This window comes from Oryctolagus cuniculus, chromosome 3 (genome assembly GCF_964237555.1).
Source record: "Oryctolagus cuniculus chromosome 3, mOryCun1.1, whole genome shotgun sequence".
In the NCBI taxonomy this organism is placed as follows: Eukaryota; Metazoa; Chordata; class Mammalia; order Lagomorpha; family Leporidae; genus Oryctolagus; species Oryctolagus cuniculus.
The window spans coordinates 121,217,181-121,241,862 of NC_091434.1; the positions used below are offsets into that span (position 1 = coordinate 121,217,181).

A 24,682-nucleotide genomic window follows, 5' to 3' on the forward strand; every position below is an offset into this window, starting at 1 on the left:
TTCCTCCTCCGCCCGCCCGCCGGCCCCCTACGCCCCGCCCCGTCCGCGCCGCGCGTCCGGCCCGCTCGCGGGCCCACTTCTCTCGGGAGCCCCCACCCAGGCGCATGGCTCCATGAAGCAAGAGGAGGAGGAGGCAGAGCGCGAGAGGTCCCGTCCGCCCCGGCCGCGTCTGGGCCAGGAGAAAAGGTGGGAAACTCGGGCTGCGCCGCGCCCTCCTCCTCGGCCGCCGCCGAGCCGGGCCTCCCTCAGGCCGCCGCCGCGCCCGCCGGGCCGCGGCGGGGTCTCGAGTGGCTCGGCGGCGTCCGGGGCGATGTCCCGAGGCGACGTCCCGGGGCGGCGTGGGGGAGGGGCCCTCGGCGGCCGTGAAAGGCGGCGGGCGGGGCCTCGGCCGCGTGTCCCGGCGGAGGGCGAGGGGGGTCGGGGAGGCACGGCCGGCGGGGGGAGCGGGCGGCGAGGCCGGGCTCCCGCCCCTCGCCTGCACTCCCTCCAGGAAACGGCGTCGGGTGTGTGCAAAGTTTGGTGGTCTCCGGCGCCGCCTGGCGGCCCCCACCCCCGAGTCCCGCCGCCCCCTCCCCCGCCGGCGGCGGAATTCCACCCCCGCGGCTCGGCCGCAGCTGCTCTACCCGTCGCCCTGGGGTCCGGCAGACGCCCCCCGCGCCCCCTTGTTCTCCCCACCTCTCACCCTTGGCCTCCGCCTGCTGTGCCCCCCCCCCCCCCCGTTCCGGCCTCGCCTTTTCCCCCCCTCGGCTCCGGGGCGCCCTTCTCTTGCCTAACTCCACACGCGCGCTTTCTCTTCCTCTCGTCTTCCCAGCCGCACCCGGAGCCCCCGTCCCCTCCGATCCCTGCACCTGACACTCGTGGGGCTTTATCCTCGTCTCCTCCCCGGGCTATGGATTGTGCCCTCCCTCTCCTGCCCTCCTCCGTTCCCTGTCCTGATCTGAACTCCTGTCTGTGCCCCGCTCCCTCGCCCTTATCCCTGTGGGCCTATCCTCTTTCACTGCCCTCTCCTAGGATAGAGTGGGTGGGGCCTGGAGAGTCCTGTTTACATCTTTGGGAATAGCCTAATCCTGTAGTTCCCGGGGCCTGGAGAGTTGGTGAAGACGGAGAGTCAGGATGAATGGCTCTCACCATCGCTTACCGCGTTTTCCCGGCTTTAGCATCATGGTCTGCTGTCCAGTAATTCCTCAGTACTCTCTTGACAGAGTGTTGGGGAGTCTGTCTGTTTTCTGAAACCAGTGGGAGAGCCTGGAAATGGTATATCCCGGCCCCAGAGCGAGTCTCGGCCCAGATTGGTGTGTGTGGGGGGAGCTGTGCCGAGTGTCTCACGTTCAGGTTCCACAACACCCATGACGTTCAGTGTCCTGCCTTGGTGATGGCCCCAGGGCGCGGGACTGCTGTGGCTGCCACATGTGTTTTTGTTTGTTTGTTTGTTTGTTTTTAAGTGCGGATAACTAAAGTAGCCACCAGCATTGCTCTATTGCGATTTTTCTGAAATCGCATCCCTGCCTTGGCACCATAGATTGTGTTTGTTCATTTGCACCTGTATTTCCATCTCAGGTACAGGAAGAAGGAATGGGATCGGAAGGAAGAAAGTTCATTCCAGAGACAAAATAGCTCCTCCCCTCCTGTGTGGTAGCTGTTCCTGTGGCAATACATACTCTGTGCTTTCAGTGAGTACTACCTCGGATGCGTGGAGAACAGAGTTTTGTTGCTGCTTTTGGTGTTTAGGCCTGTGTTTGGATTTTAGAATGCAGGGGTGCTTTGTTCTTTTTTCTTTTTTTAATTATTTTTATTTATTTGAGAAAGGCAGAGTTACAGAGAGAGACAGAGATCTTCCGTCTGCTGGTTCACCCCCCAGATGGCCAAAGCAGGGAGTAATGTAGGTGTGTAGGGACAGGTTTGTTTCCCTGACCTAGCTGGTGTTGTGGTGCAGCTTCATTCTCTGGTGCTTGAAGTCGGCTGCCCAGCCTTCCCAGGTTACTCACTCCTTGAAGACAACCAAAGAGGCTGTCTTAACTCCTCAGCTAATTCACTTGGTGCAACTCCTGATCATGGTCCTGGTGGCTCTCATCCCCGTGGTTTTAGCCTTCTCAGACCTTGGGAACATTTCACCCTCGATCCACGATGGTGAGATTTTCTTGAAAACTCCATCACGGATTTGAAAATAAGGAAGATTCTGTGTGTTGAGTTCAAATGAAGTTCTGGGGGGAAAAAATCACTGCTATGCTCCCTTGATCCCGTGCCCCCCATAGAACGATAGTAAGAGTGTGTCTTATCTCTCATGTAACTCCCCAGCCCCTCAAGCGAGCAAGGCTGCTGGCAAATGTGTTCATTGTACAGATGAGAGAACCAAGGCACAGAGAGATTTGGCACTTGGCTGAAATCCCACAGAAAGGGAGGAGGGAAGAAAAAAAGTTTTGATTCTTGTGTTTGTGTTTTTCTTTGACATGAGAGTATATAGTTCTGTGAATTTTTTAGATATATAAATCTGAAAAGTAATTGTGAGAGTAGATCTGCATTTGGCAGAGATGTCCACACATTAAGTCTTTTGGGGAATATGTGTTTTTGTGCATGCACATGCATGTTTGTGCCAGGGTTTCAGAAATAGAGCACTGATTATTTGGAATGGTTACCCGAATGGTTGTGAGTTTTTCATATGACTATTTCCTGGAATAGTTCCCTAAGTAGGCCAGAATTATAGCTCGGGTGCCATTTCAGTGCCCATATGTAATTATTAAATTGGATTTCAACCCTGTGTCACAAAGGAGACAAGAGCCTGTAGCAGTTGGAGGAGGGCTGGGTTGGAGCTGATATCTGGACCCTGAGTGATAATAGTAGATGCAGAGACCCCTTTTTCCTTTGGCTCTTTCCTACCTCCTTATGGTTGCAGGTTCCACTAAGCTGTTTGGAGGTTAGTCTTCAGCAGGTTTCTCTGAATTTGTTTTTCCATCCCCTGACTTTTCTAGAGATACTTTAATCCAGTTACTGTTTGAACTCTACTTTGACAGAGTAGTAGCGTTAGTTAGTATTCAATATGTGTTGAGACTTCTACAATAGTAGCACATGTAGCAGGCTCAGTCTCCTCTTGGTATTTCTGTAAGTGTGAGGACTGAGCACACTAGAACTCCTGCAAATCTCAGCCCAGTTTTCTTTGTTTTCTGGCATTTCAGAATGAAAAGGAGCAGTGGCTGATTTATTAGAAGCCATTGCTCTCCAAAGAGGAAAAACAGCAAGGTCATTGGCATACTAATCCCACGTTGATAATTTGCTCTTTTAGACTACGATGTAGTTGTTAATAGAGCTGTATTAATGAGAGCATTTATTTCTCAAGAAATTGTCGAAACTCGACGCTATGTTATTTTTATAACCAACTTGTATTAGTCGAGTGTAGCAGTGGCATTACTAGTAGCAGACACTTAATAAATAGTGGTTATATGCCAGAGAGCTACCAGGTCCTTTTCATGTCTCACTCATTACTCATTGAGTGCTCACAAGTAACCCTCTGTGTTAGCAAGAGCACAAGTCCACAGAGACGTGGGAATTAGCTTCCGTCTGTGTAGCTGGTGTGTGGCGAGTCAGAGCTAGGATCTGAGCTGCAAGCAGCAGTGACACTGTAACCCCAAAGCCTAGGCTCTATCCTCTGAAGCTGGGAGCTGCTCTGGGGGAGATGCCAGCTTCTTTTCAATGGGCTGAGTAGCCTGGGAAGGGACCCCACAGTGAGGGAGGGAGGCCTGTATGCTGAGTGAGGCACATCAGTCAGGGCGCCTTCACGTTCTTGTCTCGGTGCTGGCCATGGTGCCATGTTCATAAGCATCGAAAGTGGTTCTTATTAAGGCAGACATTGTGATGCAGTGTGTTAAAGTCACAGTTGGGAACACTGGCATCCCACATGCAAGTGCTAGTTCAAGTCCCAGCTTTCCCCCAACTTCGATTCACCTTCCTACTAATGCCCCCAGAAAGGCAACTTAGGATGGTCTTTATTCTCTGCCAACAACACGGGAGAACCAGATGGAGTCCCAGCTCCTGGCCTTGGCCTGGCCCAGCCCAGCTATTGCTGGCTTCAGGGAGTGAACCAACAAATGGAAGATCTACTCTTTCTCTCTGGGTCTCTTGTGCATTCCCTCTCTGTCTCACTGCCTTTAATCCCTGAAATCCTCCATTGTCACTCCAGTGGTAGCTCTTAAAGTGCTGCCATTCAGAAAGAACAAAAAATTCTTCCCAAGAGTGCTTCAGAGCGAGCTGTTAAGGAAAGCCTTGAGCCACTGGACATGAAGTGGCACCTGAGGCCGGGTCCAGGGCTGACCACTTAACAGTGTGTTTATTTATTTGTTTAAGATTTATTTTTATTTATTTGAAAGAGTTAGAGGGAACGAGAGAGAAAAATAGATCTTCCATCCTCTGTTTCACTCCCCAAATAACTGCAACAGCCAGCACAGGGCCAGGACTAAGCCAGGAGCCAGGAACTTCATTTAGGTCTTCCCATGTGGGTAAAGGGGCCTGAGCATTTGGGCCTTCCACCACTGATTTCCCAGGCACATTAGCAGGAAGTTGGATTGGAAATGGAGCAGCCAGGACCCAAACTAGGGCTCATGTGGGATGCTGGTTTCACAGGTGGCAGCCTTAGCCCACTACACCACAATACCGGCCCCTGCAATGAATAATTATTAAGCCATCCTTTGATTTGGGCCAAAGAGACTTGATCAGCATAGGTACTTGTAATCCATTCACCCTCAGAGCCTGGAACACTTCGTAGTCAGCACCTCACAGCTGAACCAAAGAGCTGGAATAGGTTGTGCTTATTTAAAAAAAAAAAATAAAAAAAAAAAGCAAATTCTGTGCTACCCCAGGTACATACTGCTGTTCTACCCAAAGTAGGTTTGGTTGTGTTGGCTGTCTAGTGCATCTCGGTGTTTGCGGAGGATGATGTTGGATGAAAATCATTCTGGCTTTGGCCATGGCTGTGGGTGAGATTCCACGCCTAGAGCCACCGGGGCCTCTACTTACCTCCCACTGCTTGGGTGTGAGGAGTTGAAAACCAGGCCCCGACAGGTGCAAAAAAAAAAAAAAAGGCAAACTCAAATAGAGTTCTGAGGAGCTCTGTAGGTGAGTTTGGTGACAGCAGGGTTTTGTGTGGGATGCGTGTACTGTATGTAGGCCATCGTGTTGCTGGAACTTGTGAGTGCCCTTGTAAGCTGCGTGGCAGAGCAGAGGAACAGTCGTGGAGTGGCCTTTGTTCTGGACCTTTGTGACTGCTGTGTGTTGCTGGCGAGGAGGGCAGGTCCCATAAGGACAGGGAGAGGGAGGACTGAGCAGCATACCTGAGGGCCTCCTTTATTTGTTGCCTGCAAGGCTGGGAGGCCTTAGGCTGTTGTGGTGTTCCCCCAGCGCACCGAGTGTGTCTCCCTCTGGTAGAAACACAGTTGTAGCTGGTTTGTTCTCATTGACTGTTCTAAAGTGGATGAACAGTAGGAAGGGGAGAGTACTTCTCATTCCTCAGGGGTCCTGGAGCTTAGCCTTGCAAACCAAAGGCCTGCACGGGTCTCCATAGTGTGGGGTTTACCTCTCTGATCCCACTTACTGCAGAGGAACCAACTTCAGGTCACTTGAACTATGGTCAGCAGCCATGGTTGGGGTTCTTAGGAGATGTGGGGGAAGAGTGTGGACAACTGGTGTGGTACAGAGCTTTCAGCTGGTGAGACACATGCTCAGTTTGTTTTCTGAAATGCTGTTATTCTGAGGGGTTATGCCATACTCTGAGAAGCCGCCAGCCAAGCTGTCGTGGCACCAGCGACTTTTGGTCATGTGGGGCAGTCCTGGGAACGGAGTCTGGAGCTGCTCTGAGGTAATGAGATGCCTGCTCTGTTAGAGTAGGGTCGAATAGTCACATACCTAAAGTTGATGGATTTATTAGTGGTTGATGTTATTTGCTGCCAGCATCCTGGTTTACTCACATTCTTTTCCTGTAGTTCTGTTAATATTTGCTTTTTGCTGGTAGATAAGTAAAGCAATTTAGTAGGAGGAGGTGGGGAGGGGATAGAAGGAGCTGTATAGTGAGCACAGATGAAATAAGAGTGTGTGTTGAAATTGTTACAGCTAGGTGCCAGTTCATTATATTCTGTTCTTTTTGTGTTTGAAATTTTCCATAAATGTAAGTTGATAGAATAATTGTTTTTTAAAAAAAAGTTTTATTTGTTTGAAAGCCAGAATGACAGAGAGGTGTCTTTCACCTGCTGGTTCACTCGCAAATGGCTGCAACGGCCAGTGCTGAGCCAGACTGACACCAGGAAGGAGCTGGATTAGAAGCAGAGCAGCCAGGACTCAAACTGGTGCTCTGATTCAGGTTGGCAGCAAAGCAAGTGGCAATCTAACCTGTGGTACCACAGCACTGGCTCTGGAATAATTTTTTTTTTAAAGATTTATATACTTATTTGAAAGCCAGAGTTACACAGAGAGAGGAAGAAACAACCTCCCCAAGTGGCTGCAATGGCAGGGGCTAGGCCAAGCTGAAACCAGGAGTCAGGAGCCTCTTGTGGATCTCCCATGAAGGACTTGGGCCATCTTCTGCTGCTTTTCCAGGTGCATTAACAGGGAGCCGGATTGGAAGTAAAGCAGCTGGACTTGAACTGGTGTTCATATGGGATACTGGTATTGCAGGCAGTGGCTTTGCTCGCTGTGCCACAATACTGGCCCCCTGGAATAAATTTTTTAAGTGAATGACTTCTAATTTTTTTTTTTTTACAGGCAGAGTTAGACAGTGAGAGAAAGAGAGACAGAGAAAGGTCTTCCTTCTGTTGGTTCACCCCTCAAATGGCTGCTACGGCAGGTGCGCTGCGCCGATCCGAAGCCAGGAGCCAGGTGCTTCCTCCTGGTCTCCCATGCGGGTACAGGGCCCAAGCACTTGGGCCATCCTCCACTGCCCTCCCGGGCCACAGCAGAGAGCTGGACTGGAGGAGGAGCAACCGGGACAGAACTGGTGCCCCAACCAGGACTAGAACCCAGGATGCCGGCGCTGCAGGCAGAGGATTTTGATATAGAAGATCTCTTACTTTTGCCATTGGAAACTACTAGTTGAATTGTTCACTTAGTGGGCTCCAGAGAAATGCTTGGGCCTAAAAAGCCACCAGTTGACATTCATATTGAATCATAGTTTTGGGACTTGTTGTGTGTGAGCATTAGCTGTCCACTGAAAAAATGCTCTGCTGCAGATGGGTGCCTGTGTGGTGTGCAGCCTGTCTTTTCGCCTTGAGGGCATTTGCCTCTAGCTCCGAGGATCCCTTCTGTTGCTCTGTTATTGGGGTGTCATCTGTCAGGTTGCTTTGACTGCCTGTGCCTCTGGGGTCTTTTCCAAGAAGTCTTGCCTGTGCCTATATCTTGCAAGGTTTCTCCAATGTTCTTTAATAATTTGATGGTGTTGGGTCGTAGATTTAGATCTTGAATCCATGTTGAGTGGATTTTTGTGTAAGGTGTAAGGTAGGGGTCTTGCTTCATGCTTCTGCACATGGAAATCCAGTTTTCCCAGCACCATTTATTGAATAGACAGTCCTTACTCCAGGAATTGGTTTTAGATCCTTGATCAAATATAAGTTGGCTGTAGATATTTGGATTGATCTCCGGTGTTTGTATTCTGTTCCATTGGTCTATCCATCTGTTTCTGTACCAGTACCATGCTGTTTTGATTACAACTGCCCTGTAGTATGTCCTGAAATCTGGTATTGTGATGCCTCCAGCTTTGTTTTTGTTGTATAAGATTGCTTTAGCTATTCGAGGTCTCCTGTGTCTCCATATGCATTTCAGCATCATTTTTTCCAGATCTGAGAAGAATGTCTTTGCTGTTTTGATTGGTATCGCATTGAATCTATAAATTGCTTTTGGGAGAATGGACATTTTGATGATATTGATTCTTCCAATCCATGAGCATGGAAGATTTTTCCATTTTTTGGTATGTCAGGTTGATGATTTTCTCAGCTAAGAACCCCTGAGTTGTCGCATTCTTAGGACGTTTACGTTTTCCTTCAGGTGTGGTATAGTGTGATGAAAATAGAAAAATTGTCTGTGGCCCTTCTCTGTAATTCTAATTCTAATTCTTTGAATTCTGGGCTCTAAAGGCAGAGCTTTTTAAGACTCCAGCTCACTGGAGAGAGTTAGAGTGAGGTGAAAACTTAGGTCTCCAATGCCTGTCCTGGACTCAAGTAACGTGGTGGAGGGGAATGTGGGAGTCTTAGAATTTTCAGGGGATGGCTGACTTGTTTTTGTTTTTGTTTTTTTTTGTTTGTTTGTTTGTTTGTTTGTTTGTTTTTGACAGGCAGAGTGGACAGTGAGAGAGAGAGACAGAGAGAAAGGTCTTCCCTTGCCGTTGGTTCACCCTCCAATGGTCACCGCGGTTGGCGTGCTGCGGCCGGCGCACCGCGCTGATCCGATGGCAGGAGCCAGGTACTTATCCTGGTCTCCCATGGGGTATAGGGCCCAAGCACTTGGGCCATCCTCCACTGCACTCCCGGGCCACAGCAGAGAGCTGGCCTGGAAGAGGGGCAACCGGGACAGAATCCGGCGCCCCGACCGGGACTAGAACCCGGTGTGCCGGCGCCGCAAGGCGGAGGATTAGCCTAGTGAGCCAAGGCGCCGGCCCTGACTTGTTTTTGATATTCTTTTTCTTGGTCCAATTTTTGGTGGTAAAAATTCTATAAACTATTTTGTTATTTTAGAATGCCCTAGAATGAAATTTGCCTGTTTATTATTCCCTTAGGAAAGGGACTGAATCCAATGGACCTGACTAGCAGGTGTCATCCTTGTGGTTTGGTGAGAGGACCCAGGTCTTGTGGAGTCTGGTAGATGGATTGTGGTCCAGGTTCTCTCTCTGCCACTTGATGGCCATGTGGCTCTGGGCAAGTTCTCATGCTGATTACTCTTGAGGTTCCTTCTGTTAAAAAGGATGGTAGCACTGTCTGCCTTGCTGAGAGGTTTATAGAGAATTCAGTGAAATCCTGTTTGAAAAGTACCTCTTCTGGGCAAACACTGCCCTCAGCCTGCAGTGCGCAGCCAAGTCTTGTTCCTCTGGGAGTTGGTGTGAGCAGTGGAACAAGACCCCAGATAGTAAAAGCAGCTAAATGTAGTGATGTTTAACCATATGCCAGACACTGTGCTAAGCTCTTTACATGTAGTAAACTCATTTAATCCTCTGAGTTCTCCCAGGAGGCAAGTACTGTTGTTATTCTTGTTTTGGGAAGCTTGAGTCAGAGAGAGGTTAAGCTGTAGGAACTAAAATTTGAACCCAGGCCACCTGGAGCTAGAGGCAGCATTTTTTTTTTAAAGATTTATTTATTTGAAAGTCAAATAAATAAACAGAGAGAGAGGGGAAAACAGAGAGAAGAGATCTTCTATCGCTGATACATGCTCCAAATGGTCTTAATGGCCAGAGCCGGGCTGATCGGAAGCCAGGAGCTGCTTCTACCAGATGTCCCATGTGGGTGCAGGTGCCTAAGCACTTGGGCCATCCTCCACTGCTTTCCAGGCCATCCTCCACTGCTTTCCCAGGCACCTTAGCAGGGAGCTGGATCTGAAATGGAGCAGCTGGGACTTGAGCTGTTGTAGAGGCAGCATTTTTTTTTTTTATGTTATATTATTTATTTTGAAAGAGAGTTACAGAGAGAGGTAGAGACAGAGAGGTCATCCATCCACTGATTTACTCCCCAAGTGGCCGCAATAGCCAGAGCTGGGCCGATCTAAACCCAGGAGCCAGGAGTTTCTTCTGGGTCTCCCACGGGGATACAGGGACCCAAGCACTTGGACCATCCTCTACTGCCTTCCCAGGGATTGGAAGTTGAGCAGGTGGGACCCAAGCCAGCACCCATATGGGATGCCAGTGCTGCAGGCTAGGGCTTTAACCCACTGCGCCACAGTACTTGCCTGAAGCAGCATTTTTAACCAAGACATTTGGCTCCTCTTTTAAGATTTATTTTGGTAGCTGGCGACGCGGCTCACTAGGCTAATCCTCTGCCTTGTGGCGCCAGCACACCGGGTTCTAGTCCCAGTCGGGGCGCCAGATTCTGTCCCAGTTGCCCCTCTTCTAGGCCAGCTCTCTGCTGTGGCCAGGGAGTGCAGTGGAGGATGGCCCAAGTCCTTGGGCCCTGCATCCCATGGGAGACCAGGATAAGTACCTGGCTCCTGCCTTCGGATCAGCGCGGTGTGCCGGCCGCGGTGGCCATTGGAGGGTGAACCAACGGCAAAGGAAGACCTTTCTCTCTGTCTGTCTGTCTCACTGTCCACTCTGCCTGTCAAAAAAAAAAAAAAAAAAAAAAAAAAAAAAAAAAAAGAAGAAGCAGCAGCAGCAAAAGGGCCAGAAGTGGAGCCAGGCACTCACATATGGGACAAGCAACAATTTAATAGCTGTGCCAAATAGCCACCCTGGGCCACTGTGGTGATGTGAGTGAGTAAAGTTGCCACATGTGATGCCAGCTGTTTCATGTCCCAGTTGCTCTGCTTCCAGTCCGGCTCCCTACTAGTGGTCTGAGAAAGCAGTCAAAGATCCAGATGAAGCTCCTGGCTTCAGCCTGGCCCAGCCCAGACCATTGCAGCCATTTATGGTAGTGTACCAGAGGATGGAAGATCTCTGTCTCTCCCTCTCTCTCTAACTCTCTCAAATAAATGACTAAATCTTTAAAAACAGAACGAACACCCATCCTTATTTTTAAAAATGTTTATATTTCGCTCAACATAAAGTAACAAGTTGTTGATGTAGAAATAATGGCATTACAAATGAGGTGTGTAAATATCAATTTGATATAACATGTTGTAGAATTGTGGCATAGCAGGTTTAACTGCTGCTTGCAATGCCAACATCCCATATCGGAGTGTCAGCACAAGTTCTGGCTGTTCCACTTGTGGTCTAGTTCACTGCCAATGTTCCTGGGAAGGCAATGGAAGATGTTCCAAGTACTTGAGCCTGTCCCACCCCTGTGGGAGACCCAGATGGAATTCCAGGCTCTTGGTTTTGGCCTGGCCCGGCCCTGGCTGCTGCAGCCATTTGGGGAGTGAATCAGCAGATGAGAGATCTCTCTATCTCTGTGTATTTCCCTCTCTGTCAGTCTGCCTTTGAAATAAATAAATAAATCTTTGTTTTTTTTAATAAAAGTTACAAGATTTACAACCAAAATACTGTATTGTGGAGCAGTGCCTAAAAAGATAATTATATGTTCCATATCCAAATCACGGGGGAATTTATTTAAAATTTAAAATAAATGTTTGGCCTAAATAGCAACATAAATATATAATTACTTGAAGGAAAAAAATCTGTGTAATTTTCTCAAGTCAGCAGGATTTATAAACTGGTACTATCTACTTTGAAATAACTAGGATCTCTTTTCCTGATTCTATTGAAGGCTGATTCTTCAGAAAATACACACAGCACTTTGGTAATTTATAGATTTACATTTTTACCTTTGGCTTAAAAACCGGGTCGGCGTTGTGGCATCATGAGTTAGAGTTGTGGTGTAGCTGGTTTGAGTCCCAGCTGCTCCACCTCCCATCCAGCTCCCTGCTAATGGATCTGGAAAGGCAGCAGAAGATGGTCCAGGTCTTTGAGTCCTTGAACCTGTGTGGGAGACCCAGAGGAAGCTCCTGGCTTTGGCCTGGCCCAGCTCTGGCCGTTGTGGCCCTCTGGGGAGTGAACCAGCAGATAGAAGACTTCTCTATGTGTTGCCACCTCTCTGACTCTTACGTTTCAAATAAATTTTAAAAACTAAATAAATATCTTGAGAAAAGAAAAACAGTATAAAAACATCCCTTTCTGCCCTTCACATCAACAGCTCGGGTGCTGGGGCTACATTTTGCTAAGCTGGGTGGCTTTGTGTCTGGCTGCCTGGCTATGACAGGGCAGAAATGGCTACCTCACAAAAGGACTGTGAAGCTGGAGTCATTTGTCTGAATCAGTGTTTCTACTAGGTTGCAGTTTCTGTAAATGGGGTCTTGAGAGGATAGAGAAATGTGTAGAGATCAGAATTGAGTTTAGAGGGGAACCAAGGAAATGAGTGAGGGGCTGGGGAGGGGAAGCTGTGAAGACAGGGGAGCCTTGAGTTAGGAGATGTGCCCCTTTCAGAGTGGGCACTAGCTGCCTTTCGTCTGTCTTCTCTCCAGCCCAGGCCTATAGAGCGTATAGCTAGACATAAGGTAGTGCAGAAGAGAATGCTGAAAGGATGTGGCTGACAAGGAAAAGCCTGAAAGTTCCTCTGGAGTTCTTTAAAAACAGGATGGCTCAATTTGGAGCCTCGACAAAAGGTAGAGAAAGCACCAGGCGGTGTGTGACAGGTCGAGGGCAGTCTTCCAGTCAGTTTGAAATGTCCCTACTTGGCTTCACACTGGCTGTCGCCTACCCCTTGCTTCTTCCCTGAGGAGTGCTGGGCGAAGAGAGCTGTTTGTTGCTTTCCTCCATCCGTGGTGGCCATATGCTTTCTGGAAAGTACAAAGTCATTTCCCAGAGGAAACGTCGGGGAGGATCTCTGGTCTGGAACTTAGTGTCTCTTGTGGCCTTCCTAGGGTGGGTTCTTTCTGACTGTGGGACCTGGAAGATGGACTGGGAAAGAGCATTGATGACTCCTACCTTGTCCACACAGATTCTTTTGATGCTTTTGTTCTCGCCTTTTCACTAACAACTCAAATGTACGCTTACCTGTGCCCTTTTTGCTTAGGGTTCTGCAGCATTCCAGACCTCGAGCATCACATCAGGATGGGAAAAAGACGTTGTGTCCCTCCACTCGAGCCCAAGTTGGCAGCTGGCTGTTGTGGGGTCAAGAAGCCCAAACTCTCTGGAAGTGGAACGCACAGTCACGGGACCCAGTCCACAACTGTCCCCGGCTCTAGTTCAGGACCTCTTCAAAACCACCAGCATGTGGACAGCAGCAGTGGACGGGAGAATGTGTCGGACTTAACTCTGGGGCCTGGAAATTCTCCCATCACACGAATGAATCCCGCATCGGGAGCCCTGAGCCCTCTCCCCCGGCCCAATGGAACTGCCAACACCACGAAGAATCTGGTGGTGACTGCAGAGATGTGCTGCTACTGCTTTGATGTACTCTACTGTCACCTCTATGGCTTCCCACAGCCTCGACTCCCTAGATTCACCAATGACCCCTAGTGAGTAAGCCGGTGCTGGGGACAGCATCGAGGGTGTGGTAGCGTATTTAGGGGGCCATTCTTTTGGAGGGCCAGCTGCTTATAAAGGTTTAATGTCCTTTGAGCAAAGGATGATGGGAAGAGAATGATGAGAAATGTCCAGATGGTGTTAAGAACATTGAGTGGATAAGTAATGGTAGGGGTCGAGGTTATGTTTGGATGAGGGGGATGTAGATTTGCTGTTGATGTTCTCTTCTGTTGATTCACACAGCAGTGGGTAGGTCATCGAATGTCTAGATTTGGGGACATCACACCATCTGGGAACAGTACAAGTGAATTGGTGTCTGAGGGCTGGGCTAGAAACTAGGAGCTGTCATTCATTGGGAACACTTATTTTTTAAAAGTTACTTATTTGAAAGAGATGTAGAGAGAAAAGGGGGGAGAGAGAGGCAGAGAGATCTACCATCCACTGTTTCACTCCCCAAATGGCTGCAGTGGCCAGAGCTGGGCTAATCTAGAGCCAGGAGCCTCTTCCGGTCTCCCACATGGGTGGCAGGGGCCCAAGAACTTGGGCCATGTTCCATTGCTTTCCCAGGAACATTAGTGGGGAGGAGCAGCTGGGACTCAAACCAGCGCCCTTATGGGATGCCGATGTCGCAGGCAATGGCTTTACATGGTACTTCACAGTGCCAGTTCCTTTTATTTTTATTTTACGATTTATTTGTTTGAAAGGCAGAGTGACAGAGATCTTCCGTCTGCTGGTTCACTCTGCAAATGCCTACAATGGCCGGAGCTGGGCCAGGCTGAAACCAGAAGCCTGGAACTCCATTCGGGTCTCCCACATAAGTAGCAAGGGTCCAGGCACTTGGATTGTCCTCTACTGCTCTCCTAGGCACATTAGCAGGGTGCAGGATCGGAAGCAAAGCAGCCGGGACTCCAGCTGGTGCCTCAGTTCTGGATGCCAGCATCACAGACAGTGGTCTCATCCACTATGCGTAATGCTGACCTCTGTGCCACTATTTTTAAATCGAGACTCTGCTTTTTGTCCCAAGCCCTCCAAAGGTATCCATGCCTTCAATGTATGTGAAGCATAAAGTGAAGAAGCTCATTTTCTTCTTCCTCTGAATTGGAAGCAGCTCTGAGCTCACTTTGAAGTGCATGGCTGCTTCATGATGTTCATTTTTAGGGGATGCCTTTGGAGCATTTATTGATCTAAAGCTCATTCCTCAGCTGTTGGTGCCATGTGAAGGGTGTGCAGACAGGGGCAGATAAGAAAAGGATTTGTTGAGTTGGCATATCACACACTGAAACCAATTAGTGATAGAGGGGAAGTTACTCCTGTTTGTGTCATGGAAGAAGAAATGGAGAAAAATGTGCTGCCCTTTTAAAGAAATATTGCTGTGTGATACCCTGTCAGAAAACTCTGAACCCTCCAGCTAGTGATTCAGCCTGTGTAAGACTGAGATGTTCCATGCGAGAAAGCAATCTATGTTTAGAGAGCTAGGTGGTGGTGGCCTTGGCCTTTAGGTCTGGACTGCTATGTTTAGGACTTTGTATTTCCATCATGAAGAGGTTTTTGAGTAGGTTTTAGGACAATACCTGGCTGGTGCTGGGGTTCTCTATTTGGAAGGAAAATGTGGGTCGGTGGGAGATCTCCTGGGAGTCTTTGTAACAATGAACAAAGAAGTAGATAACTTCAGGGGTGTGGTGGGATGTGGGATCTCAGGAAGAGGGGATAGCCCTGGCTGCTCTTTCTAGAACGGCTCTCACTGTCCATCTGACGTAGCTTAATGAAGCATGACTTTGGCCTAGAAATGGAAGTGGCAGCTGCTAAAGAGAAGCTTTCTTGAGAAGACACTTGTTTTTCTTTTCTGAAAACTTATAATCAGGAAATATTTGTAGTTGCCAGGAGCAGATGTAATTATGGGAATAGTGTGGGTATGCAGGTAGGTATGTCTCCATGAAAGATGGAGCTAGGAACCATGGCTGTCCATATAAGCAAGGTAAAGAAGACATGGAGAATTAGAAGACCAAGTTGAGCCCTAGGCAGAGGAAGAGGCAAATAGTACATAAATGCAGCGTGAAAGAGAATTAAAGCCGTCAGCACAGAACCCGGGAAAGCCGGCACTGAGAGCCTTTCTCCATGTCGTCTTGTAGAAGTCTCCTCTCTCTTTCTAGCCAGGAAGACTGAGTAGGGCCTTCAGATAGACAGAAATTCAGAAAAGTGTCCTTTTGAGCAGTGAAGGAAATGACCAAAGCCAAAAGGTTGTGTTCCTATCCGTGAATAATTTAGGGCTGGAGAATGTTTTTTGTTCTGCTTTTTTTAGTCCACTCTTTGTGACATGGAAGACAGGGCGGGACAAGCGGCTTCGTGGCTGCATTGGAACCTTCTCAGCCATGAATCTTCACTCAGGACTCAGGGAATACACGTTAACCAGGTAATAATGCCAGACATTAAGAACTGTGGCTAGTTTACTAGATTCAGACAAGCACCTGTGTCATCTAAGTGATATGTTTTGAGTGTTCTCTTCTTGGTAATCAGGAAATGCAAGGACTGTGATCTAGAATGAGTCACCTGCCAGTCCAAGCGTAGACAGTTAATAACACGGGGTTGTTGTTAACATGTTAATGTTGATGGATGATAGCTGTTCTTCACATGTCCCAGGATTCAGTAATCTGTGGGCTCTGTGGCACGTGGTCTTGGCTCCTAGCTCCAGAGCAGCCTCACTTATGTTTTCTGTCCCCCTCCAGTGCACTTAAGGACAGCCGATTTCCCCCCCTGACCCGAGAGGAGCTGCCTAAACTTTTCTGCTCTGTCTCCCTCCTTACTAACTTTGAGGATGCCAGTGATTACCTGGACTGGGAGGTGAGAACAGCCGCATTTGGAACTCTGCATCTCTCGTTGCATTTGGGTTCGGGTTAGTACATGGTAATGTATCTCCTTCATTGAGAGAGAGGGTATGAGAATGTGAAAGCTGAGTTTGGAATCCATTGTGGGCAACACGGGTGACAGAAAGGGCTGCTGTAGAAGGAGGAAGAGACAGAAATGTAAAGGCTTTCTTCTGTTTCTTCCTGATGCACCGTGTTCTGTAATCCTTCTCCCCCATCTGATAAGAAATGGGATGAAGAAAATATTTGAGGTCCCTCTTGGTGAGAGTGTCAGTGAAGTTTTTCATGAGGATTCCAATAAGAAGAGTCATGAACCCAGATAAAAATCTTGTGGCATGTTCATTGAATGAGATGGGTTTTATTGGGTGAGCTCTCTTTATTTAAGGTTTATTTATTTATTTGGAAGGTAGAGTTACAGAGAGAGGGAGAGATGGAGAAAGAGAGATCTTCTTTCCCCTGGTTCACTGCCCAAATGACCAAAATCAGGAGCTTCATCTGGGTCTCCACATGGGTGGCAGGGGCCCAAGTACTTGGGCCATCCTCCATTGCTTTCCCAGGCATATTATCAGGGAGCTGGATCAGAAGTGGAAAAGCCAGGACTTGAACTGGCGCGCATATATAGAATACTGGCAAGGTGGTGGTTTAACTCTCTATGCCACAATGCTGGCCCTGCGTGAACCCTTTGGAGAACTTATTTCTACAACCTTAACATTCTCAGAGAGATTGAGCTTTCCCTAAAGCTGAACTTTGTTTGGTTCCTGCCTGAGAGAGTCACAAAAAGCAGGAGGCTCTGCTGTTTGCAGACCTGGGTCCAGACTGGTTAGGGGACAGTGTCGATTCACAAGTGTATGTGGGTGACTGAAGTTCCATCAGAGTCAGTAAATACCGTGTACTTGGTTGTATTTTTCTATAGGTAGGGGTCCATGGGATTCGAATTGAATTCATCAATGAAAAAGGCGTCAAACGTACAGCCACATACTTGCCTGAGGTTGCTAAGGAACAAGGTGAGTCAGGCACATGAGATTTTAACCAACAGTGCGAGTCACAGTGGTGCCCAGTAATAAGGGCAGGAGAATGACGTGTTTCATCTTTCATCCCAACTATGACCAGGAATGAGTGTCTTCTTAACTAAAGCCTACCATATTCCTGTAGAACCAGGGGTAAGCTTCCAAAAAGATCTACAAGCTGGGAAAAGAAAAAGGGTAAAATGTCCCTTACTTGCCTGCTTTTTTCAAATACTTCCTTTCACTGAATAGTTTTATTTCTTGGCCCCTTGTACTCCATGATAATTGTGGCAAAACACCAGCAATCAGCCTGAGGTAGTATAAAGTTCATTATAAATGGACGTTGCCATTCTGATGATGAAATGACTAAATATACTTGGCAGAGGGCAAAACCTACTGATTTCATAGAACTCTGTGGTTACTGAGTTCTTAATGGGGAATTTAAGGGTAGCAAATAGATTGGGCAGATTTTCTCTTTCAAAGACTATCTAGAGAAACACCTTTAAATGTTGCTTGTGCATTCTTTGATATGTAACCTAGTTTTCTTTCTTTCTTGGAATTAGTCTGTTTTTGAAAATAATATGTGAAACACAATATTTCTTGGGTGTGAACCTGGAATAGCGAAAAATACCCAGTTAAGTATATCGATGAACTCGTTATGTGGAAAGCCATTGCCTTGTTCTCTTGTGGTTGTGTTTAGACCTTTTCAAAAGTGTGGATGTGGCATGAAAAGGAATCCACTCAGGTGGCCCTTTGGGGCCCTAAAGCTAACACACTCACAGGAAGACATACCGTAAGCTTTTTAACGGTGAAATGGGTAAATAACGAAAATACTTTTGCCATTTAAAATTGGTTGGAAAAATGAAAAATTTCTGTATCTAGTACAGTAACTTGGGTTTTTGTTTGTTTGATACGTTTGGTTTTACACTGTTAAAATTACGGGTAAGAACAACACAGCCAGAAAGGGACTGCTTCAAAAACTGTGGAAACGCGCATTAACTTTTAGTTCAACTTTGTGGCAAGTTCCCTCTCATATGTGTAAACAACTCTCTTGTCCTTCCTAAAGGAGAAGCTTCCTTCCTGCTCTCAGTTCTCTGTCATAGAAAACAGGACTCCTAGAAATTACCAGACTGAAGGAAAACCACACAAAGGAATATGAGCTACAAAATTTGAATTCCTCTCTTCCCACAGAGCAGCCCTGGGTACCGGCATTAGATCACCAGGCCAGTCTAAGTTGGGACTATGTTTGTTCCTAGAGAATTATACGGGGATAACATCTGACAGGAAGGATGCAGGAGCAGGGAGCCTGGGGACAGCCATTACGGCATGTGTCCGGCTGCCACCTCATGTCTCAGAGTCTCCACTGGACTGTCAGTGAGGCAGATGGGGCTCCAGGTACGTGGGGTTAGTGCCTAGGGCTTCCTCTGCCCCTAGCAGACTCTGCTGCTTTTTGAATCCCATTCCTCTTCCTGCACTGGCCACATGAAAGCATGTGCTACTCTTATGTGATTGTGTGCTGACCTCAGTGTGGCTTCTCTTCTCAGACTGGGATCAGATCCAGACAATAGACTCCTTGCTCAGGAAAGGTGGCTTTAAGGCTCCCATCACCAGTGAATTCAGAAAAACGATCAAACTTACCAGGTAAGTTGCTACCTTGATGTCTTTGCCATTTTAATTTAGCTGGGGTTGGATGGAGAATATTCTGGAGGGAAAGGAAAGGAAATATCTCTGCTAATGGTCCTATAGCACAGAAGTACAGATGAGGCTTAAGCTCTGAGGAGGCAGGGGCAGCAAAGACAGATGGACCAGCGTCCACAGCCAGTCTGGTGGCAGAGTTGGGGCAGGGGTGAGGCCTGCTGAGCAGGTCATGGGTATCTTTGCCAGACCTCTCTGAGAGGCTGAGGGGGAAGACTGGAGTTAGGAAAGAAGGCTCCCTGTGTACAAGTTCAGGGTCAGTTGAGGCACATGCCCTGACTACCTGTGCAGTCAGGTGGCAAGGGCTATAGGCGAGAGAGAGAAAATACTTTCTACCAAAAATAATAACGCCCCTGTTTGTGGACAGTACTTCATGGGGAGGCTGCCTAGTATCACAGAAGGCACATGAACTTGGGGTCTGAATCCCAGCTCAACCACTTGCTCACTGTGTGACCTGGGCCTGTTTGCTGTCGGTAAGATGTGAATGATAATACCTCAGGGTTGGTTTAGGATGTGGTAAGGTGATGTGGAGACTCTAGCCCAGGGCCAGGCAACATTGTAGATGATCAGTAGATGTCAGTTCTCTTCCCATCCCTATTAAAATTGGAAACTCAGGTTAGCTCCTGCAGGCTTCTGTTGGGCCCCTCCTCTATAAAATGCTGAATTATCATATACTAGCCTCACAGATCTGTTTGGAAGATAACCCAGTGTTTTTGAAATGCTTTGGATTCCAAAAATTTTAAAAACAGCAACAAAAAATGCTTCAAATACAAAGCATTATCATTATTATTATTATTACAATTTATTTGAACAGCCATTTCCCTGTCAAAATTCAGGAATAATCACCTTGCAGTGGAGGAGTGATTACAGTGGGAAAGAGATGGCTCTGGGTAAGGATTGTCACACCCAGCTCCTGTGGTCTGTAGTAGGCTCCATAGGTTTGTAACACCCCATGCTTCGCATCCTGACTCATGGCTCTTTCCAGAGCAAAGCCAAAGTGCTATGGAATCTGTTCTGATGACCCTGTGATATGGCATATTCATCTGGGGATTGAGACCTGTCCTATATAGCCCCAAGGATCCTTTAACCTGATTTCATCAGAATTTGACCCAGAATTAGGTATCTGTGCCCCTTTTAGTTATAATAACTTGTTTGTTGCTCTTTTGCAAATTGAGGTTGCATTTCTGTCAAATTTATCTCCTTTTAACCTGAAAGTAGATACACAGTTTACACTGGGTTTTGGTGCAGCCATCTTCCAATCTGCCACCCATTTAATTTGACCTTGACATTCTTCATCCAGACCCCAATAGCAGATTGCTTCCAGGCTGCTTATGATGAGCATATGTAGAGGTTGAAGGTGGGCTGTGCTGAAACACATTCTCAGGGTGAATCGTGATTGTGCTTTTTCATCTTGTTCATGTGTAATAACAACATTGTTTTCTTGTGCCGTCTTTCATTTTCTGTAAGTAAGATTGCTCTTGGTCTTCCATTTTATTCTTTCAAATGTGGAATAAGCTTTTGGTTTTCTCTAATGAGTGACTTTGCAAAAAGAAGTGTTTGGGTCCTAATAATACCCTTTCCTGTTTGCCTTGTACAGGTACCGAAGTGAGAAGGTGACAATCAGTTATGCGGAGTATATTGCGTCTCGACAGCACTGTTTCCAGAATGGCACTCTTCATGCCCCGCCCCTCTACAATCATTACTCCTGACACACGGCTGCATGACCAGTCCCACCCCCCTGTGGCCACCAATGGCTATGACATCATTGGAGCAGATGCCTCCTCTTCCTGGTCCAGTTACTTCTATTACTGCACCATTTTATGATGCTAGCTTCCGTTGCCAAGTCTGCCTCCCGCTGACAGAGGGGGTGGGGTTACACTGAATGAAACAGAACTTGAGGGGCCCAAGCCTTATCTCAGCCTTTCCTCAATATGGGGTTCCGTTGGATTGGGGCTCCTCCGTGACTAGTGAGAATTACTGTGGGGGTGCGGAAGACCCTTGGCTTGTGATTTGCCACATGTGTTGGCCATGTGCTGGAAGCTGGAGTTGATGATCCAAGAAGGCTTACCCCACACACGCCCCTGCAGCCTCCCCAGATCAAGTAGGTGTATTCCCCTTGGCAGTCTGGGCAACGGAGACCAACAAGAAACATTTTTAGGTTGTTTTAAATTCCTTTTTTTAAACTTCCAGTTTATTGCGTACCAAGAGTTGTTCACAACCTCCATGCTTCATAAGTGGACGCCATGTTAGGGTTGAACGTGGGCACCATGAGTCCTCAGAGGCTCCTGGACAGAGACCCACATGAAGATCGGAAGCCCTTTGGATGGCGTTGCAGATCTCATTGCTTAATAAGCCGTGAAGGTTTTAATTCTCATCCCACTCTCAGTTGGACTTTCTGGCACTCTTCCTGCATTGAGTCTCCCGGTGTTGAACAGAGCGTTGTGTAGCCTGCTGAGGAATGGAACGGAGATGCCCACAGGAGGTCCTGGTGTCATCACTGCGTGCGGGTGTGAAAGGAGAGGCCTCTTCCTCACCACCCGGCTACCTCACTCCTTCACTGGTAGCAGTGCCTATAGCTGGATCTGGGTTCTCAAAAGCGTAGATGTGCAGATAAGTGGCTGGGTTGGGTTTAGGAAGACCCATTGTTGTAGGCGAGAATTGGCAGTCTCCTTTTCAGACATATATCCTGAGGGACCTTGAAGCAGGGGAGTTCCTCTTCCAGTTTGCCTGTAGAAGTGGGAAGACTGTTGATCTTGTCCTTGACGGGGCTTCAGAACAGAGCCGTGTAGTTGAAGGTGAATCTGTCTGGCCTGACGTGCTGGGGATCTTTACCCCACCAGGGCAGATTTCCAGATAGCTCATTTCACTCTGGGTCATTCAAACTTCCTGTGACATGTTTCCCTTTCTCATTGTTGCTGATTTCCAAATAGCTGTCAGCAAGTTTCTCCTCCCTTTTACCTACACTTCACTCACTGGTGGCAGAGTTCATAGAACTAGGGACCTTGGGCAATGCTTGGAAAATACTGGCACAGAGGCACTGCTAATGTGATGATCACAGGAACAGGTGGCCAGTTGGAATAAAGGATCCTAAGAATGGTGACACACTAGTTTTCAGCACCATGCTTAGAGAACTCTTAGAGTAGGTTGGGTGTCAACCCAGTGAGCACAAGTTATGATTTAATTTATTTTGTGAAGTTTATGTGGCAACAGTGTGGCTTTCTGAAATGGGCAGATGAATTCAAGTTGAGAGATCTTTTGCATTTTCTTCTACCAGGACTGGGGGAGCGAGCAAGGCACAGTCTGAGGAAGGACGCGTGTGCTGTCCTAGGTGTTGCTGCTGGCTTCCTGGGAAGCAGTGGGTGAGGGTGGAGAGGTCCGCTTGAGGCCCTGGAATGTGGGTGACATGAGGGTGCCCAGGCCATTGCTGTGCTGGGCTCCCGCAGCCTGCCACATTTCCCTTGCACTGTAAACGAAGGTGAAGGGGTCATTTCCTGATTTCCTGCTGCTGAGAACAAATGTCTTGTTATGAACAGATGTGACAACAGTTACTCTTAGGTGCCATGGTTGATGTCAGGGTGGTCAGCTCTGGACCAAGCCACCCACCTCCAATTTGTACAACAGTATTGATACATAGGGCTACACTCATTACTGTTCAAGCGTTCTGTGTTAAAAGTTGTGTTTAATTTCTAAAGATTAAAAAAAGCAAAAAAAATGGTGCTAAACTTCCCCCCCTGAGCACGCTCAGTGAGACTGGTCATGCAAGCATTTACAGTGCCATGCTCCTCAAGCCTCTTTTCTTGTAGAATTGTTGCCCTATTTTGTCTTTCCCAGTGTATAATATTTTTTTTTAATTTTATTAAGGGTAGGGTAGGATACCTTGCCATTTAAGAAAATGAACAGAAAATTTTAAAACCCAAGAAATGGGGAAAAAAAATCAGTGCACAAGAATCGGGCTGGTGAAGCCCAGCACCACACTGCAGTGGGCTCAGTGGCTTTGGCGTGAAGAAGCCTTACTCCCTGCACATTCCCTCATGCTCCCACACAAGTCCAGCAGTGGAAACACTGGAAGGCCTCCTGCCTCGGCAAGGCACTCAGGAGGTGGCCCAGCCAAACTATCTGGCCCCGTGAGGAACGGGTACGGTCAGGGTCCTCCCTGAACAGGGCCCAGTCAGGAAGCAGTCTGGAAGTGCACGGTCATGCTCATCTCACGAGAACGTGTGGCAGATGGCTCTCAGGAAAAGACCACGTCTGGATCACCCATGTGGCAGCTTTGCATAGGAAAGTGACAGCTCCTAACTGGGACTGAACTGCCTGCCACACACGTGACCAAAGCAGCGATGAGGGTGGCAGGGTTAGGGAGAACAAAGTGTTTCCTGCTGAGTGTTTTCCTTCATCCCTGGGCTGCTCAGGCCAAACAGTAGGTAACCACTGTTGTCGAGGAGCCGGCACACCTCTGCTGGCTTGCTTTGGAGTCGGTCTCACCCCTAGCTGTGAGTGCCTTTTGGTCTGGAAAGTTGGCTCGTCTCATCATACCCACAGCTAGGACATTCTCTCCCTGTAATTATGAATTGTCCTTGTTTTACATTAACTACAAGAGAATGTCTTTGATCCCTAGAGTTTGTCGGTGTTGGATTGTTTCCACTGTGCGGTTCTTAAAACTTTTTCGCTTCATAATATTAAAACAACTCATGTTAGAGACCCTTTCCACGTGGAAGGTTCATAGTTGAGACATTACATATATTTTGTTGTTTATAATAAAAATCATCTATACAGAAGAAGTCCTGGGTGTTAATTTCAGTACTTTGCACAAGATCTGTTTTCCATGATGTGTTAACATCTACAACTTCACTAAGTGTTGGTGTTATTTTCTATCGAGACTTCTGGAGCCTAGGGAGCTATGTGTTCTTTTTGTTGTTTGTTTTCTTACTTCCCTGAAGCAAGAGACTGGCCTTCAGTGCAAAGACTTCAGACCAATTCTTTGTATTACACTTGGTTGCCTCTTGGCTATTTAACTTCTGAGTGCAAATCATTGAACTCTTTAACGAAGTATTGTAGAGAATAAATCATAATGGGTAAACATTATTTGTCCTGCCTGTTTCTTTGTAGCCATGTGACTTTGAGTTATAGGAAACCTTGATATTTGTTTAAGGCAGCCTCACATAGTATTCATTCAGCCTACATGTTTTGTGTAGTTCTTGTCAATCCCCATGATCAGCACTTGTGGACTTTTCTCTGTGTGTGTATGTGTGTTGTGTGTACAGAGGGAAGGGCAGTTGGTTTTTTAAGTTGTTATTTGACAAGTAGTTACAGACAGGAAGAGGGAGAGACAGGCAGAAAGGTTCACTCCCCAAATTGCTACATCGACCAGAGCTGGGCTGAAACTAAGCCAGGAGCTTCTTCCAGGTCTCCCGTGTGGGTGCAGGGGCCCAAGCACTTGGGCCATCTTCCACTGATTTCCCAGGTCATAAGCAGAGAGTTGGATGGGAAGAGGAGCAGCTGGGACTCAAACTAGCACCTGTATAGGATGGAGGCTTAGCCTACAGCACAGCACTGGCCCCACCACTGGTTTTAGAGCCAAATTGGTTGAGCTGTCATTCATGGACCCTTTAAAGTTTGGGGTTTTGCAGAAAGGTTTTTCATTGGGTTTTCAAATGAAACTTGACCTTGCCCAAACTCAAATCTCTGGAGCGGAAACACCAACCCCCTCCTCTTGTGGTATCTTTTGGTGATGGTGATTAACTCAAGCAAAGACTGGGGGGCAGGCTAGTGAGGTCAAGGGTAGCCTGGAAAGCTTATTATTTCTGGATGACCCAGAAAGGTTATGTGCATGGGATGCTGCAGTGCCAGCATCCCATGTGGGCGCCAGTTTGAGTCCCAGCTGCTCCTGGCTCCTGGCTTCCGACTGGTGCAGCTCCAGCCATTGCAACCACCTTGAGAGTGAAACAGCAAAAGGAAGACCTCTCTCTGCCTCTGTAACTCTGCCTTTGAAA

General features: G+C 47.7%; 1 protein-coding gene and 1 non-coding gene across 12 annotated transcripts; both read left to right on the forward strand.

The window, feature by feature from the left end:
- Positions 1–45: 45 nt before the first annotated feature.
- On the forward strand, positions 46–23,769 carry AMMECR1L (AMMECR1 like). Of its 11 annotated transcripts, none has more exons than XR_011387332.1 (9): positions 49–186; positions 1,558–1,670; positions 12,681–13,125; positions 15,432–15,542; positions 15,856–15,970; positions 16,907–16,997; positions 18,254–18,392; positions 18,542–18,638; positions 20,290–23,769. XR_011387332.1 is itself a non-coding variant. In XM_070071044.1 (9 exons), the coding sequence occupies exons 3-8, from the start codon at positions 12,719–12,721 to the stop codon at positions 19,554–19,556; spliced, it is 849 nt and encodes a 282-aa protein (XP_069927145.1). In that variant the 5' UTR covers positions 49–186; positions 1,558–1,670; positions 12,681–12,718; the 3' UTR covers positions 19,557–19,582; positions 20,290–23,769. The 11 variants fall into 11 exon arrangements, 9 of the variants coding, with proteins under 9 accessions (XP_008256667.1, XP_069927145.1, XP_002712281.1 ...); XM_070071044.1 differs by lacking the exon at positions 18,254–18,392 and adding an exon at positions 19,529–19,582; XM_002712235.5 differs by lacking the exon at positions 18,254–18,392.
- Positions 4,926–5,051, forward strand: LOC127491931 (small nucleolar RNA ACA64). Its single transcript, XR_007920855.1, has one exon. It is a non-coding gene; the product is annotated as a small nucleolar RNA ACA64 (small nucleolar RNA).
- Positions 23,770–24,682: the final 913 nt, after the last annotated feature.

Bases quoted from the DNA above. Each gene is read 5' to 3' on its own strand.
- AMMECR1L (XM_008258440.4), top strand. From the start codon at position 12,189: ATGTGGCTGACAAGGAAAAGCCTGAAAGTTCCTCTGGAGTTCTTTAAA. The intron at 15,971-16,906 runs GTGAGAACAGCC...ATTTTTCTATAG, and splicing joins GTGATTACCTGGACTGGGAG to GTAGGGGTCCATGGGATTCG. The intron at 16,998-18,541 runs GTGAGTCAGGCA...TTCTCTTCTCAG, and splicing joins TGAGGTTGCTAAGGAACAAG to ACTGGGATCAGATCCAGACA.